Source organism: Dama dama, chromosome 9 (genome assembly GCF_033118175.1).
Source record: "Dama dama isolate Ldn47 chromosome 9, ASM3311817v1, whole genome shotgun sequence".
Taxonomy (NCBI): Eukaryota; Metazoa; Chordata; class Mammalia; order Artiodactyla; family Cervidae; genus Dama; species Dama dama.
In genome coordinates this window covers 46,570,012-46,585,399 of record NC_083689.1, presented here as the reverse complement: position 1 = coordinate 46,585,399, position 15,388 = coordinate 46,570,012, and the positions used below count along the sequence as shown (strand labels likewise).

Below are 15,388 nucleotides of genomic sequence, written 5' to 3'. Positions count from 1 at the left end.
AGGAACTGAATGCAGCCAACTTCCGGTGAGCAACCCTGGAAGTGGACCCGTCCCCAGCTGGGGTTTCAGATGAGTCCCCCAGCCCTGGGCAGCATCTCAGTTGCAGCCATGCCACAGGCTGTGAAGCAGAGGACCTGCTAAGCTGCACCTGAATCTGACCCACAGAAAGATGCTAAACTGGGTTGTTTTAAGCGGCTACATTTGGGGCAGTCTGTTATATAGCAATAGCAATGAGGGCTTCTCTGGAGGCTCAGCAGTAAAGAACACACCTGCCAATGCCGGAGACGTGGGTTCGATCCCTGGGTCTGGACGATCCCTTGGGGGATGGAAATGGAAACCCACTCCAGTGTTCTTGCCTGGAGAATTTCATGGATAGAGGAGCCTGGCGGGCTACAGTCCATGGGGTCACAGAGAGTCAGACATGACTTTGTGACTGAACAACAACAATAGCTAATGAATACAGCCTGCCTTCCCCTGTCTCTGGCTGGGCATTCTGGGGCATTGCTTGAATTGGGTGACATTAGTGAGTGCCTCCTGTGTACATGGGTGGCTCAAGGATACTGGGGTGCATGCCTGCAAAGCCCCCACCACAGTGCCCAGCACAGCCGTAACTAGACAACATGAACTCACGTGAGACAAAAAGCAGTGTGAGCCAAGCCCTGGTGCCTGGTGCCTGGGACATCTATTCACTGTGCCTCTTCCTGAGAGTCTCTTCCATCCAGACCATATGAGAACCAATGTACCCCCAAGATTTAATCAAGCACTTTCTGTGTACCAGGTGGGTCAGACAGACAATAACACCTTAAAGAAATACCTTCAGTGAGTAAAATACCAAAGAGAGGTACCAGAGATAAAACAGCTTCAAATGGGCTGTACTCAGCCTGGAAGGAGGGTGCCTCCCAGAGGAGGTGTGGCTGCAGCCATGAAGCAGAAAGAGAAGACAACCAGGCCAGGAGAGTAGAGAAGCTGTTCAGGCAGGGGAGAGGGTGTGTGCAAAGGACTGGGGGCAGGAAGGACACAGGAGCGCTGCAGGGGGTGGGCAGGGCCTGTGGGGAGGAGTCTGGAGCCAGGTCAGGGCTGTTAGCAGCCATCCAGAGGCGGACACAGAAGGGCGTGGCTTGTTGTTGTTCATTCGCTGTCAAGTCCAACTCTCTGTGACCCCGTGGATTGCATCACACCAGGCTCCCTGTCCAACACTATTTCCCACAGTTTGCTCAGATTCATGTCCATTGAGTCGATGATGTTATCTAACAGTCTCATTCTCTGTCACTCTCTTCTCCTCTTGCCTTCAATCTTTCCCAGCATCAGGATTTTTTCCAATGAGTCAGCTCTTTGGTGGCCAAAGTATTGGAGCTTCAACATTAGCCCTTTCAATGAATATTCAGGATTGATTTCCTTTAGGATTGGCTGGTTTGATCTTCTTGCAATTCAAAGGGCCCTCAAGAGACTTCTCCAGCACTACAGTTCAAAAGCATCAGTTCTTCCGCCCTCAGCCTTCTTTATGGTTCAGCTCTCACAACTGTACGTGACTACTGGGAAAACCATAGCTTTGGCTGTATGGATCTTTGTTCAGACCTCAGCCTCTTTGGGCCTCAGTTTTCCCACATGTTCACTGGGATGTGCAAAAGGTTTGGCAGGGATGGAGTGTTCCAGATTCACACCCAGGGGCCCCTGGTGTGCAGACAGACAGGAAAAGGAAGAGCCTGGAGGACATCCCAGCTCCACTTGGGGCCGGGTCCCAGCATGGCAGGCAGAGGACACAGATGACTCCCAGGCTGCCCTGGGGCGAGACAGCAGGGGTGGGCTGTCCTGCCTACTGTCCTGGGGAGGAGGATCTGGCAACTGCTGACTGCTGGGGTGGGTGTTTCAGTCCCAGCGCTAGAGGCCTCTGTGCCCTGAGCTGCTCATTAGGCCTCTGGGGTCTCAGGTGGCATGGGGGGGGGGGATGATCTGAGCTCAGGAGGGGTGGTCAGGGTTTGTTCTGGGTCCCTGCACCCGTGCACTCACAGCCGTGAGGTTGCCAGCTTTGCCTGTGGAGCATTAGTTTCTCCACCTGTAAAATGAGGAGGGATAAGGGAACTCCCTGGTAGTCCAGGGGTTGGGACTTGGTGGCACTTTCACTGTGCATCCAAGTTTCAATCCTTGGTCAGGGAAATAAGATCCCATAAGCCATGTGGCACGCCCAAAACTAAAAATTAAATAAATAAGATAAAAATGACGAGGATAAAAGAAGCCACTGCAACACTTCTGAAGGACGAGTAATTGTGAACACTTTAAAGCACTTCCAACCCTGCCTGGAAAATCCTTAGACCTTCACACTCCAGCAAGGAGGGGGATGTTGATGCAGTCGGTGGTGACAGATGAGGAAACTGAGGCAGGAAAGCGACAGGGTGAGGACCCCAAGGGCTCCAGTGCCTGGTCTACCCGCCAGGCGCTGGAGACTTAGCGTGGAGGGACCGTCGAGGGGATCCGGGACCCACCGAGGGCCGCCTTTTCCACCACAGCCGCTAGAGGCCGCTCGTGCCGCCGCGCAATGAGCTCGCGCCATGTGCCCTGGGCCGTTCATCCCGCCCACCACCCGCCCCGCCCCGCCCCGCCCCCTGCCCAGAAGGCCCTGCAGGGACGCGGCCCTGCCCCTCCGGAGCTTGCAGGGTGTGCGGTCTATCCCGCAGCATGAGCGCCCCCGCCGCGACCCCTATCTTCGCGCCCGGCGAGAACTGCAGCCCTGCCTGGCGGGCTGCGCCCGCGGCCTACGATGCGTCGGACACGCACCTGCAGATCCTGGGCAAGCCGGTGATGGAGCGCTGGGAGACCCCCTACATGCACGCGCTGGCGGCTGCCGCCGCCTCCAGAGGTAGCCCGGTCCGGCGAGCGGGGCCGACCGAGGCCAGCCCGCTCTCCGGCGACGCGGCGGAGTCTCTGTGCTCCTTCTTTCCTCGCCTGGAATGTAGGGCCGCTCGCTAGGGCAGCGGGGTTGTCCTGGGGGCGCTGCGGGCGCCTTGAGTACCAGGAAAGCCCTCCCCAGGAGCACTGACGCCCCGACTCGGGGATGGGGGTGAATCGGGGGATGGGTCCTCAGATGCGGAACTCAGCCTCCGGTCCCCCCCACCCCCACCCCGCGCGAGGTCGAGGACGGGGAATGGCAGCCTGGCGAGGTGCTGCCCAAGCCCACGTGGGGACTTGGAGTCTGCCTAGGAGTCGCGGGAGGCCCGCCTCAGCTAAGAATAGCTACGGGAAAGCTGAGGCCGGGAGACAGCTGTCGAAGGTGGCCCTGCACCAGGTGTCAGAGCCCATGGGGTGCTCAGGGATCCCCACGACCCCAGAGGCTGTGCATGCCACCTCTGGGCCTCTGTGTCCCCATCTACCAAATGGGCACAGCCAGTGTCCCTGCTTAGTTAGGGTGTTTCTCTGCCTCCGTCTTTGACCCAAAGGGGATCAATCCCCGCCCTCCTGTTCCAGGCCTGGGCCTTGAATCCTGGTTCTTCCTTGTCCTTTGTTGACTTCACTGTTGCGGGGCTGGGGGACTGACCAAATTGGCAGATAAGCACCCTCAGTGTAAACAGCCTGGGCCAGGGCTCAAAGTCCAGGGTCTGTGCTGCCTCCTGGCCTGGCCAGCCCAGTGGCCATTGTCCGGGGCCTCCCTGGCAGGCCACCCTCCCTGGCTGCTGGCCCAGGCCCACGCTGTTCCCTCTCAGAGCTGCTGTGTTCTGTCCCACCTCTGCTCTGCTGTGCCGCCCGGTCCTTGTGGCAAATGTTTCTCCCCGTCAAAGCCCTGCCCCCGTGCCCCCTCCTCCAGGTGGCCTCATCAGCCCCACCCAGCGGGTTAACACCTGGGCTCTCTGTCTGCCTAGGGGGCCGGGTGCTAGAAGTGGGCTTCGGCATGGCCATCGCAGCCACAAAGGTGCAGGAGGCTCCCATCGAGGAGCACTGGATCATTGAGTGCAACGAGGGCGTCTTCCAGCGGCTCCAGGATTGGGCCCTGCAGCAGCCACATAAGGTGCCTGTCTCTGCCCTTGGTCCCTGTCTTCAGGGTGAAGGCCTTGCCCCTTCCCTCCTAACAGATGGGAGTTCTGGGCCCCCTCTGACCTAGCCTTCTTTTTCTCCTCTGCCCCAAGGTGGTTCCCTTGAAAGGCCTGTGGGAGGAGGTGGCACCCACCCTGCCAGACAGTCACTTTGATGGTGAGGGGCTCTGGGAGCTGGGGGGAGGGGGGGGCTCTGCTGGGTCTGCCAGCCCCTCTGCCTGCTTATGAAGCCTCGACGTTTCACTGGGGTGCAGAGCCAAGAGGCAGGCACGGACGGATGCACGTCCAGGAGCCTGGCACGCAGGTGTGCATATACCTCCAGAAGGACGGAAGAGACATAATGCGTACAAGTGGCTGTGGCACTTCGGGCTGCCTACTGGCAGCCCTGCCCGGTGAGGCTACCCCCCCAACCATGTGACTTCCATCCTCCCACACAGGGATCCTGTACGATACGTACCCGCTGTCGGAGGAGACCTGGCACACTCACCAGTTCAACTTCATTCGGGTAGGGCCACTGATGGTGGAATGTGGGCTACCAGCCCCAGGATGGAGGGCCAGCCCCGTGGGGGGCACCTGCTGTCCATGCAGGGGTCACCTCTCCTTCCACTATTCCCCTGACCTGCCAGGAGGTGGGAGGTCCGCTGGGAACACCTCTGCCCACCCTCACATCCCTTCCTGACCACTGTTCACCCTCACCCCAACTCCCAGGACCATGCCTTCCGCCTGCTGAAGCCAGGGGGTGTCCTCACCTACTGTAACCTCACCTCCTGGGGGGAGCTGATGAAGACCAAGTATTCGGACATCACCACCATGTTTGAGGTGCCCCACCCCCATCCCGGGCAGTGACTCTGGGTGGGGAAGCAGCTGTGATCTGGGGAGAGTCCCTGGCTTCCGCCGGCCCTAGGGGCTGATCTCGGTGGACTCAGCGCCCACTTGTACATCAGGAGAGGTCAGTCTCTCCAGACTGACATCTGGTGGCTCCCCCAGGCCCTGGGGATACAGGGATGCAGCCCAGAGTCCCCGCACCCCTCCCTCTGCCCTCCTGCACCCAGGCTTCTCTTTATTCGTCTGGCCACCTTTGTCTTGGGCCTTTGCCCACTTGGTTTCCTCTATCTGCGAAGACGAACTAGGCGATACACCCTAACAGCCTGGAAGTGGTGTTTGAACACCGGGAGACACCCACACCCAGGCCTCCGACCCCGCCTAGGCCCCAGGGTACCTGGCAGAGGGGCGGTCAGCAGAGGTCACCACTGCCCCCCACTCCCCGTGACCTGGCGCCTCCCTCTGGCCAGGAGACCCAGGTGCCGGCCCTGCTGGAGGCGGGCTTCCGGCGGGATAACATCCGCACGCAGGTCTTGGAGCTGGTCCCGCCAGCCGACTGCCGCTACTACTCCTTCCCGCGGATGATCACGCCCCTGGTCACCAAGCACTGAGCCCAAGGGCCTGCTGCCCACGCCGCCTGGGGGACCTGGGTTTCGGGAACCCCTACCCCTACTCAGTGCCTTTGTGACCGGAATTGAGGGCTCCAGCCCTCAGCCCTGGTCCAGACCCACGCCAGCTTCCCTGTCCCTCTCTGCCAGAGGACCTGGGGATGAAATAAACGCTAATGCTGGTCTGGCCCATCAGCAGTGGGACACAAGTGTGTGTTTGCTTTTACTTTTCCTGCCTCTCTAAAGAATGGTAAAAGGAAAGAAATCTGCTACAAGGGCTTTTAGGAGCCGGTGGCCATTCCCCACTAGTTTCCCGATCTCCCGTCCCGCCCTTGGCAGACATTGACAATCAATCACCGATGGCCCGTCCCGCCCTCCCGCTGGTGGGCACCTGAGGTCCTCAGAAGAGGCGGAACTAGGTCAGGGCCACACAGGGTGGCAGCCCCAAGATCCAGACCCTCTGGTCCCACCCAGTCAGGCTGCACCCCAACTCTCCCATCATCCTGTTTCCTCTGACTCGAGGCCCTCCCGGGGCCTCAGCTTCCCCCTACACGAGAACAAGGCCCCGCCCTCCCCGCAGGCCCCCCCCAGCCCCGCCCACAGAGCACGCTGGGCGGGAGCGCAGGGAAGGTTGATCGGGTTTATTGACCGCCTCTTGGGGGGACGATGCACAGGGCGGCCGGGCGCCAGCACTACCTGCGGTACCAGATCCGCAACCTCTTTTCCCGTTTGATCTTCTTCTGCAGCTGCAGAATGCCGTAGAGCAGGGCCTCGGCCGTAGGCGGGCAGCCTAGAGGGGAGCGGTGCGAGTGGTGCCTCAAACTCCTGACCCCTTCAACCAACACCAGTTGGGATGGGCCTGGGGGTGGGCAGGTGGGCGGGGCCACCCTCGGGGTCCAGGCCCCCCAGACGGAATGAACCCAGGACTGACTTCCAGGCCAAGACACGGGTGGGGGAAGGCCCGGAGGGCCCCGCCCAGGTGATCTGCCCTGTCCACGGCCCTCACCCCCAGGTTACCTGGCTCGGGACCCAGGAGACAAGTGTGGGCGGCCTGCTGACACCCAGGCCACACTGCCCCGCCCCCCAGGGCCCTTTCAAAGAGGTGGGGGCAGACTGGAGCGAGCTGAATCCGGGTAAAGTCAAAGACCTACAGCTGGGAAGACCTTCCACGGACGACGGGGAAAAGGCTGGGGTGCCACTCTTCTGGGACCCTAGGTCTGCTCATGCTTCACAGGGTGAGCCCTCTCAATGGGGGAGACGGGGTTCTGTGCGCCCCGTGGGGTCTCACCTGGGACATAGATGTCCACTGGAACGATGCGGTCGCAGCCCCGCACCACTGAGTAGGAATAGTGGTAGTAGCCACCTCCGTTGGCGCAGCTGGGGGAGGGGAGCGGGGCTGTGAGGGCCTTTCCCACCAACCTGGCCACCTCTCTCCCCCCTCCCAGCCCCCAGCCCACACCTCTTCCATAGATACAATGGGTGCACAACACTAAATGCGCCAAAACCCACGGAACAGTACATTTTGAAAGGGAGAATTTTATAGTATGTCAATTCCACCTCCACCAAGAAATTAGATGACTACACAGCCTGGAGAAATAGGAGCTGGCCAGTTGGGGAGAAGGCTGCAGCCCCCCAGAGCAGGATGTACCTCCCACAGTCCTACCGTGGACACAGACAGGAACTGGACAGGCTGTGGGGTGGGGGCATGGCTGTCACAGGGCAGAAGGGGACATTCTGGGCGACCCCCGTCAGAAGGCAGCACAGAAAGGAGACAGGAGAGAGGCCAGTGTGTCACCGGCCTGTCTGTCATCCGACCCTGCCCTGCTGGGCACTCACCTCCCCATGGATACGACGTAGCGGGGCTCTGGCATCTGGTCATAGACCTGGAAGAGACAGGAGTCTGTGTGCGGCTCAAGGCTGGGGGGGTGGGGGATGGGGAGTAAGGGTGAGCCTTGGGGCTGGGCCCACCTTGCGGAGCGCAGGGGCCATCTTGTTGGTGAGCGTCCCAGCAACGATCATCACATCGGACTGGCGCGGGCTGGCACGGAAGACCACGCCAAAGCGGTCCATGTCATAGCGGGGTGCCGCCATGTGCATCATCTCCACGGCACAGCAGGCCAGGCCGAAGGTCATGGGCCACATAGAGCTCTGCAGGGCAGGGTGGGTAGCCAGTGAGTAGACTGAGGGGCCCACCATGTTTAAAGAAATTGGGCGCTTTCACAAAGAAAAATCCAAATGCCTAGCCTTTCTTCAAAGATGACACCTTAGCCCACAGTGACTACATGACCTCCAAACCCCAAGGCATTCTGGATGCTGGTCACCAGCCTGAGCATGCTGCCCCAGCCCAGGACTGCCTGCCAGGAGGGGAAAGTGAGTTTGGCCAGTGGGTCCATGCTTCCCAGCAGCCACATTACCAAAAAGAAAAACAAACAGAAAAGCCCTAAAACCAAGTGCAAATAGTTTTAATGATACAGTGCACACAACCCCAGTTTCCCCTAAATCTGGCCTCCAATATGGCACATGCTGCTCTGAGCACCCAGTGATTATACCTGGCACAGATTTAGAGCTTGCGATTAAGCCCCTGCAGGGCCTTGTTCCCAACAGTGCCTGAACTCAAAGGACCAATTCCTCCAGGAAGGCCTCCTGGATGCATCCTGACTTCCCTCCAACTTGTGGTGTCTGATTCCCACCACCCCCGGCCCCCCACCACCCTAGCTGTTCTCTCTGCTTGTCTGCGTCCATTCTGGGATCTGGCCAAGGTCCCTGCTGCCCTGCAGATGTGCTAATTCAGGTGACAGGGCTTAGGCCACCAGAGGGCAAGGGCAGCCCAACATGGCAGGGCATCCGAGCGGTGCCCACAGTGGCCGACTCCACAGTGCCTGGCCACAGTGACATGGCCACCCTGGAGCTGCGGGTCTGGAGGGGCGCTCACTGCAGCCCTGCTGGTCACACATGGACATTTTACAGCACCATCAATGGGGGCCTGTTCCCCAGCGGGGCGCCCTAGGGGCACTGAAAGGAGCCCCTGTCCTAGGGCAGAGGACACGTGTCCTGAGGGAGACACAGATGAGCACAAGGATAGCAGACTGTCCCAAGGCCAACACGGGGGGTGGGGTGGAAGTTAGGATATCTGCTGGGAAGGAGCTACTGTTTTCATCACCCATTTCCAGTTAAAAACATGGGTTTTACATTAAAAGAGAAAAAAGAGGAACAGAAGACAGAAGGACAGGAAGGAGGTGGATCATCCTCTCTGGGAGGTGGCAGGGGGAAGGGCAGAAATCCTGAGAATTAGAGCCTCAGGTCTTCACACAGAGGGGCCCGGCCCGCTCTGTGGACACTTGGCAGCAGGGGCCTGAGGGGCGGAGACAGGGAGGGGCTCACCCGGCGTGCCCAGTTGATGAGGTCGTCCAGCTTGGCCACCACATACTCGCCCCGGCTGCTGGGAAGTGCGGCAGGTTTGGGGACCATGGCTCTGGCCTGGGATACGGCAGGCTGGGTGCTGGACACAGACACATGGCATGGGGAGGCGTCAGCCAGGCAGGCGCCCCCTCTGCCCCCACCTGCTGCCCCGGCCTGGGGCAGGACATGCCTCATTGCAGTCCCAGTGGGACCTTGTCCTCTCAAGGACTTGGTCTCCTCAACTGGAAAACAGGTTTGGCTGACACTCTGTCAGGAAGCTCCTGGTCTGGACATGTGCAGCCATCAGTCTGGATGTGCAGGAGGGGGCTGGGCAGGACTCTGAGGGCAGGGATCCCTGGTATGGCCCCACTGGGTGGTGGGAGGGCCCCAGGGTTACCACAGGCCACTGCTGTGCAGGCAGGGGTGGGGGGGGCTAGCTCCCAGGAAGGCCGGCCTTACCTGCTCGGGCTGTCAGCGGCCATGCTCGAATGGATCCCACGCACCTGCAGAGCAGCACCCATGCCAGAGCTGTCAAGAGACGGACCACACATGACAGGGAGCCCGGGGCGCCTGCTGACAGGGTCACCCCGGGACCAGCATGGGGGGACTGACCAGGGGCCAAATATAGCTTTCCGCCTGTTTTTGTAAATTAAGTTTTACTGACACACAGCCATGCCCGTTCACTTTCTTGGTGGCTATGGCTGTTTTTAAAGAGCCAGAGTCGAAAATGTCCACTATTTGGCCCTTTGCAGAAACAAATCTGCTGATCCCTGATCCAGAGAGTACCTGCTCTGTATCTGAAATTTTCCTTGTTTTCCCACTTTCCCTTTGCTTTGCATTATCTATTTTATTCCCAGGGGAAAAGCCTATCAAAATAAAATCAGCCCAAATCCACAGCGTCCTCAGAGCCCCCAACTCCCCTCCATTAAGAAGACCCTCCCCTGGGGTTTGGGGGAGAATGGGCACATGTATATATATGACTGAGCCTCTTCACTGTTCACTGGAACTATCACAACATTGTTAATCAGCTGCAACCCAAGACAAAATGTTTTTGGTATTAAAAAAAAAACAGAAGACCCTCCCCTGAGATCTGCTGTGTCCCTGAAAGCTCGGAGCTGGGGCTGGATTTCTGGGCTTTGTTTGCACCAAGGCCCTGGCAGCCACCTGCCTTCCCGTCCCAAGGAGGTCTGCACAGGGCTGCTGCCTGAGCAAATGTACCAGAAGCCTTCCAGTGCCAGGTAATGGCTGAGCTGAGGGCACGAGAGCAGGGAGACATGGGTCTGGAGGCCAGACGGCCCCCAACCTGGTGCTGCTGGAGGACCCCCCCAAGTCTGAGGCACCCTATTGGCCCCACTTAAGCCCCTCCCGGCCAGGGCCTCACTGCTATGGGTAGAGGGTCAGGATCAGAGTCGGAGGCAAGCACTCACCGCACAGCAAGGATCGGGCGGAGCAGGCGGGGAGCTGCAGAGAGAACCACAGGGTGGAGGCAGTGAGTGGGCAGTGAGCTGAGACAGCATCAGAGGCCACACCGGCCGGGAGTGTCCAGCCAGGCAATTGCCTGCCAGAACTTAGCACCCCCCTCTCTCACCCTCAGTCTATCTAGACTCCATTTAACAAATGTTTGGTACAGAGCGATCTTTCAGGGGACTTCCCTGGTGGTCGAGGAGTCAGGACTCCGTGCTTCCACTGCAAGGGGCCCGAGTTTGATCCCTGGTCAGGGAACTAAGATTCTGCAAGCTGTGAGGTATAGCCAAAAAAAAAAAAAAGCCATCTTTCAGAATATGAAGCAGACAAGAGACAGTGTCCAGTGTCATTCCCCTGTTTCCAATGACACAGTCCACACTGGAGGCCAGTGCTCCTTTCCTCAGGCACATCAGTGTCCCACCTGCCTCAGGGCCTTGCACTTGCCATGCTCTCTGCCTGGAGCACCCGGCCCTTCTTGTGGGACGGGTTTCAGCTCAACTGCCTGGGTCTACACTAGCTTCCTAGGTCCTCCTGATCCTGCCACATCCGCATGTTCTTGTGTGGTGCCTGCCTGCCCCAGATGTGAGGGCCTCCCTGGCTTCCCTTAGTGTCTGTCATGGCCTTGACTCAGACAGACAGATGTGTGTCAAGTCAACATATCCACAGACTTCAGCGAGGCTCCAGGCCCTGGGCTGGGAGTTTCGGAGTGCAAGAGTCTGGGTAACTCCTGACTCCTGTGTGAGCTGCCTCTCTCTCAGCCTCAGCCCCCCAACCTGACCTTAGGGCTTTGGATAAATTCACAGCACAGTAAATGGCTTTCACCTCCAAGCTGAGGGAATTCCAACCTCTGGTCCAGACTTAGCAAGAGGCTGCTGGTAAGGATTCAGAAGGCCGGTGAACTTGCACGGGAAGGAAAAAATACCCATTTTATGGTCACCTGCGTCTTACTAAAAATTTGGCCTTTCCTTAAAATCTGAGTAGAGCAAAAACTACAGCATTATTAGCAGGATGCAGGCATTTCACCAACAGAAATGACAATGATTTCTTAACTACGCCACAGGGACTGCTGCCAACCATGTGTAAAGGAACGTGCCCACTCCATTCCTTCAAGGACACAGCAGTTGGCAGAACCGCCGCCACTAGACCCTGGCCTTCCAGGCATGACTAATGAAGCACCCGGACTGCGAACAGATTCCTGGTTTCCAGACAGTATCTTGACAGCTGTCAGGATACCCATTGTCCTTTACAATCCTTTACAAACCCACTTTCCTTTATGTGCTTATTCGCTAATCGGAGGAGGAAAGGGCCCTGGAGCACACAGGGTTAGGACGCCTGCTCAGCCGGTGACCGACCCCTTCCCAGAGTGGCAGGCTGCCCTGAGTCGCGTTCTGGCCCTGCCAGGGCGCGTGACCTCCAGGGGTCCCAGCCTCTCTGGGCCTCACTTTTCTCCCTGTCAGGGCTGTACCCACCGGCGCCGCCTCTTCCCGGGAATTTCAGAGGCAGCATCCTGGACGAAATGTGGGCCCGTTCTGCCCCAGCCTGGAATTCCTCCCAAAGATGGCAGCCTGTATCACACTCGGCCTCCGCTTGCCCGAGAGGCTGGGGGTAAAGTCTCCCGGAGCGACCCAAGCCCCGACCCCGCCGCCCCAACCCGCTCACCCGCCAGCGCCGCCATCTTGGCCTCGGCCTTCAGACAACCTCTACGGTCCGTCCTCTGTAGCGCTCCGGATGCCCCGGGCCGTCGCCCAAAGCGGCTCGGCTGGTGCGGAAAAACCGGAACTCGGGTTGGGACGTTCCGCCTCTGTGGACGCCCCACCGCCGAGCGATTGCGGACACCCCACGCGGAAATAGAACACAGAGGTGCGCGCGGAGAGTCTTGGCAAAAGGAAGAGGGTAGCCCACTCTCTTCTTACCCGGGGAAGCAAAAAGTGTAAGCTGCGTCCCTGGGTGGGCTCGAACCACCAACCTTTCGGTTAACAGCCGAACGCGCTAACCGATTGCGCCACAGAGACATCGTTGCGACTGAGTTGCAGGCGCGCCCCTACGAGGCATGCGCGGCCCGCATGGGCGGCCCGAGCTACGTCTGCGCGCGAGCCGCACAGAGCGGGGCGGAGTCGGGAGATGAGAACAACACCTGCTATCTAGCCGAAATAGCTCAGTTGGGAGAGCGTTAGACTGAAGATCTAAAGGTCCCTGGTTCGATCCCGGGTTTCGGCAAAAGTTTTGGCGCTGCTAGCATCAGCCTTCTCTGACTCAGAGCTGATCCAGCTGCTCCCAGCTCGTTTACCAAGAATGTGTGGATGTTGACATTGGCTTATGCCAACGCGGGAGGGCTTGAATGGAAAAAGGCCTCAAATCCGCCCCACCCCGCCCCGTCCCGCCAATCTCCAAAACTGTGATTCCAGCCCCAAAGCACCCCCCACTCCTATCTCGATTTCCACTGTATTTTAAGTGGTAGGATTAGAACGAATGCTAATTGTAAAAGAAACACTGCTGAACACCAAGAGCGGCAAAAAGGAGTTTGCAAAAACATCTTTGTCTCCGATGTGTGTGTTTTTAAAGTTAAGTATATTTGGCTTCATTGAGTCTGTTGCTGCACAAGCTTTTCTGTTTTCGCAGAGCGGGACAGTAGTTGTGTCGCAGGGGCTTAGCTGCTCCGACGCCTGTGGGATCTTCCTGATCAGGGATCCAACCCGTGACTCCTGCATTGGCAGGCAGACTCTATCTATCTCTGGACTGACATAATTTTGACAATCCTGTGGGGCACCTGTTCTACCCATTTTATGTATAGGGAAATTGACGCTCAAACGGGGGAACTCAGGTGAGCAGCAGGACCCCTCCTGACGGGCGTGGAACAGCCCAGGGGTGTCGGGGAGCCTGGCGATCAAGGTCCGGGCAGGGGCAAGTGGCCTCTGGCCACTCTCACCATCCATCTCCAGCAAATGCAGGAGTAAAGAGCAGGTGGGGCCGAGGGGAACCCTACAAGTCCTCAGTTCCCACGACTGGCCAGGCTGTGGAGCTGGATTTTTGTTTTTTAAATTTAAATAAACCCAAATAATTAATTAAAAAAAGAAGAAGAAGAAGAAGAAGAAGAAGACCCAGCACAGCCAAAAATAAATAAAAAATTTTAAGGTGGTGGGGGGGGGGGGGGGCGGGGAGGCTTCTCTGGTGGCTCATTGGTAAAGAATCCGCCTGTCAATGCAGGTGTTACAGGTTCAATCCCTGGTCCAGGAAGATCCTACATGCCCTGGAGCAACTAAGCCCTTGTGCTACAGCTATTGAGCCTGTGTTCTAGCACCGGAGAGCCACAACTACTGACCCAGGGGGCCCTAGAGCCTGTGCTCAGCAGCAAGAGAAGTCCTTGCAGTGATAAGACCACACATTGCAATTAGAGAGTGGTCCCTGCTCCCGAAACTACAGAAAAGCACACACAGCAAAGGAGACCCAGCACAGCCATAAATAAATAAACTGTTGATCAGAGAAAAGTTGTGAACATAGTACGGAGCTTGCTATGCTCAACACCCAGTGTCCCCTATTGCTAACATCTTACACTCACGTTCACGATTCAGGAACCAATGTGGATACATCGCCAACATGATCATGTCACAGCTTTTTCAGGCTCCTGTTTTCTCATGTCCTAGTCCTGGGAGCCAGGCACCTGGGAGCCGAGCCCCTAGCTCCACCCAAGCCTTCAGATGGTGCAGCCCCAGCCGGAGACCTCCTGAGACCACAGAGTGGCGCACAGGAGAATGTAGCTTCTAGCCAGCAGGCGGGGCTGGTTTCACTGCTGATGCAGGGCTGGATAACTCAGGCGCTGGATGGGGAGGGAAGAGCCTGGATCAGGAGCCTGGGGCGTCCAGGGAGAACCTTCAAAAGGGCCCCACCAGAAGCAGGTCTGATGGGGTAGGGAGTAAACAGAGGGCAGGCAGGGAGGAGGGAGGAAGAAGAGGGGGAGCAGGGCTAGAGGAGGAGCAGGGAGGAAGGCAGAGGGGCCAGAGGTGGAGGGAAGCTGCAGGGCGGGGGAGGAGGGCAAGCAGGGGCTGGGGGAGGGGGTGCCCTGACAGGAAAGCCAGGAGGGAGAAGCCCTGCCTCAGGGGTGAGAGGCCCTGACCACACTGCCCAGACATGCATAGCCGACTTGAGATTCTCAGCATGCACGCCTGTGCCCAGCATTCCTCGTTTTAATCAATTTCCCGAATAAATGATGATGGGCTTGAAGAGGTGCCCAAGTGAACGCAGGGAACTCCCCTCCAGAAACCAGTTTTGTTGAAATGTGCTGCTCCGTCCATTGGGGGTCTGATCACCCCTCACGCCATCCGGGCTGGAGCCAGACAGGTGAAGTGAATGTAGGAAGAGCGTACGGATGAGGTCTGGGGTCTGGGTGGAAGGAGGGTCAGAGAGGGCAGACCGGGAGTGTGACCAGGTGGGAGATGACCAGACCCGGGGGCAGCAAGGTGGCCGTGCAGAGGCGCAGGCAGCTGTCTCTAGCTGGCTGGAGCCCAGGATGGCTGAGGGAGGACTGCAGGTGAGGGGGTGCAGGGTATCTGGGGCTTTGGAGGACAGGGATGCAGGAGGCCACAGGCCAGCTGGTGGGGGCCCCTGCCTGCACTCCTGTGCTGGGTGTCTTCTTGATGCTTCAGAAGCAGTCAGTGTGATGACTTCCGTGGGGAGCTGGGGCCACCTGACAGGCACTTCTGAACATCCTTCACCTGGTGAGCCAGTTGGGTCAGCTGGCTCCAGCTTCCTCACCGCTGCCCAATGCCACCTGGGGGCTTCAGCAGGTCCCACCCACCACCGCCTGCCCTGGTGGATGCAGGACAAAGCTTGAAGACAGACATGCTCAGGATCCACAGAGCAGAAGACACGGTGAGAGCTGAGGCGCCAGGTAACGAGGGGGTGGGAGGGCGGAAGCCCCCAGCACCTTTGCTCAGCACGGAACAGTGAATCTATAGACACCTGCTCTACTCGGCCTGGTGTGGGAACCCCCTCCCCAGTGGGGTACAGGCCTCCAGAAGCAGTTGTTGGGGACAGTGTGGCTGCCTGACTGCCTGCACATGGTGGACTGCAGGCGGG

General features: G+C 58.5%; 2 protein-coding genes and 2 non-coding genes across 6 annotated transcripts; 2 read left to right on the top strand and 2 right to left on the bottom strand.

Moving 5' to 3' along the window:
- The first annotated feature begins 2,605 nt into the window (after positions 1 to 2,605).
- Positions 2,606 to 5,661, top strand: GAMT (guanidinoacetate N-methyltransferase). The gene is made up of 6 exons (XM_061151232.1): positions 2,606 to 2,854; positions 3,852 to 3,997; positions 4,116 to 4,179; positions 4,460 to 4,527; positions 4,731 to 4,841; positions 5,315 to 5,661. The coding sequence occupies exons 1-6, from the start codon at positions 2,674 to 2,676 to the stop codon at positions 5,453 to 5,455; spliced, it is 711 nt and encodes a 236-aa protein (XP_061007215.1). The 5' UTR covers positions 2,606 to 2,673; the 3' UTR covers positions 5,456 to 5,661.
- A 417-nt stretch (positions 5,662 to 6,078) lies between these two features.
- On the bottom strand, positions 6,079 to 12,335 carry NDUFS7 (NADH:ubiquinone oxidoreductase core subunit S7). Of its 3 annotated transcripts, XM_061151230.1 has the most exons (9): positions 12,229 to 12,335; positions 11,975 to 12,074; positions 10,279 to 10,312; positions 9,311 to 9,379; positions 8,834 to 8,951; positions 7,421 to 7,600; positions 7,289 to 7,335; positions 6,741 to 6,829; positions 6,079 to 6,242 (listed from the first exon to the last, which is right to left on the bottom strand). In XM_061151230.1, exons 2-9 carry the CDS (start codon positions 11,988 to 11,990, stop codon positions 6,145 to 6,147), a joined length of 651 nt encoding a protein of 216 aa, XP_061007213.1. In that variant the 5' UTR covers positions 11,991 to 12,074; positions 12,229 to 12,335; the 3' UTR covers positions 6,079 to 6,144. The 3 variants fall into 3 exon arrangements, with proteins under 3 accessions (XP_061007213.1, XP_061007212.1, XP_061007214.1); XM_061151229.1 differs by lacking the exons at positions 11,975 to 12,074; positions 12,229 to 12,335 and adding an exon at positions 11,785 to 11,963; XM_061151231.1 differs by lacking the exons at positions 11,975 to 12,074; positions 12,229 to 12,335 and adding an exon at positions 10,440 to 10,563.
- On the bottom strand, positions 12,254 to 12,327 carry TRNAN-GUU (transfer RNA asparagine (anticodon GUU)). Its single transcript has one exon. It is a non-coding gene; the product is annotated as a tRNA-Asn (tRNA).
- Positions 12,336 to 12,459: 124 nt separating the features above from the next.
- TRNAF-GAA (transfer RNA phenylalanine (anticodon GAA)) lies at positions 12,460 to 12,532 on the top strand. Its single transcript has one exon. It is a non-coding gene; the product is annotated as a tRNA-Phe (tRNA).
- Positions 12,533 to 15,388: the final 2,856 nt, after the last annotated feature.

Coding starts and splice junctions, on each gene's coding strand:
- NDUFS7 (XM_061151229.1), bottom strand. CDS start 11,821: ATGCTGCCTCTGAAATTCCCGGGAAGAGGCGGCGCCG. Junction 10,313..11,784: donor CCCGGGAAGAGGCGGCGCCG/GTGGGTACAGCC, acceptor TTCTCTCTGCAG/CTCCCCGCCTGCTCCGCCCG. Junction 7,601..8,833: donor TCATCAACTGGGCACGCCGG/GTGAGCCCCTCC, acceptor CCTGCCCTGCAG/AGCTCTATGTGGCCCATGAC.
- GAMT (XM_061151232.1), top strand. CDS start 2,674: ATGAGCGCCCCCGCCGCGACCCCTATCTTCGCGCCCGGCGAGAACTGC. Junction 3,998..4,115: donor CCCTGCAGCAGCCACATAAG/GTGCCTGTCTCT, acceptor CTCTGCCCCAAG/GTGGTTCCCTTGAAAGGCCT. Junction 4,842..5,314: donor ACATCACCACCATGTTTGAG/GTGCCCCACCCC, acceptor CCCTCTGGCCAG/GAGACCCAGGTGCCGGCCCT.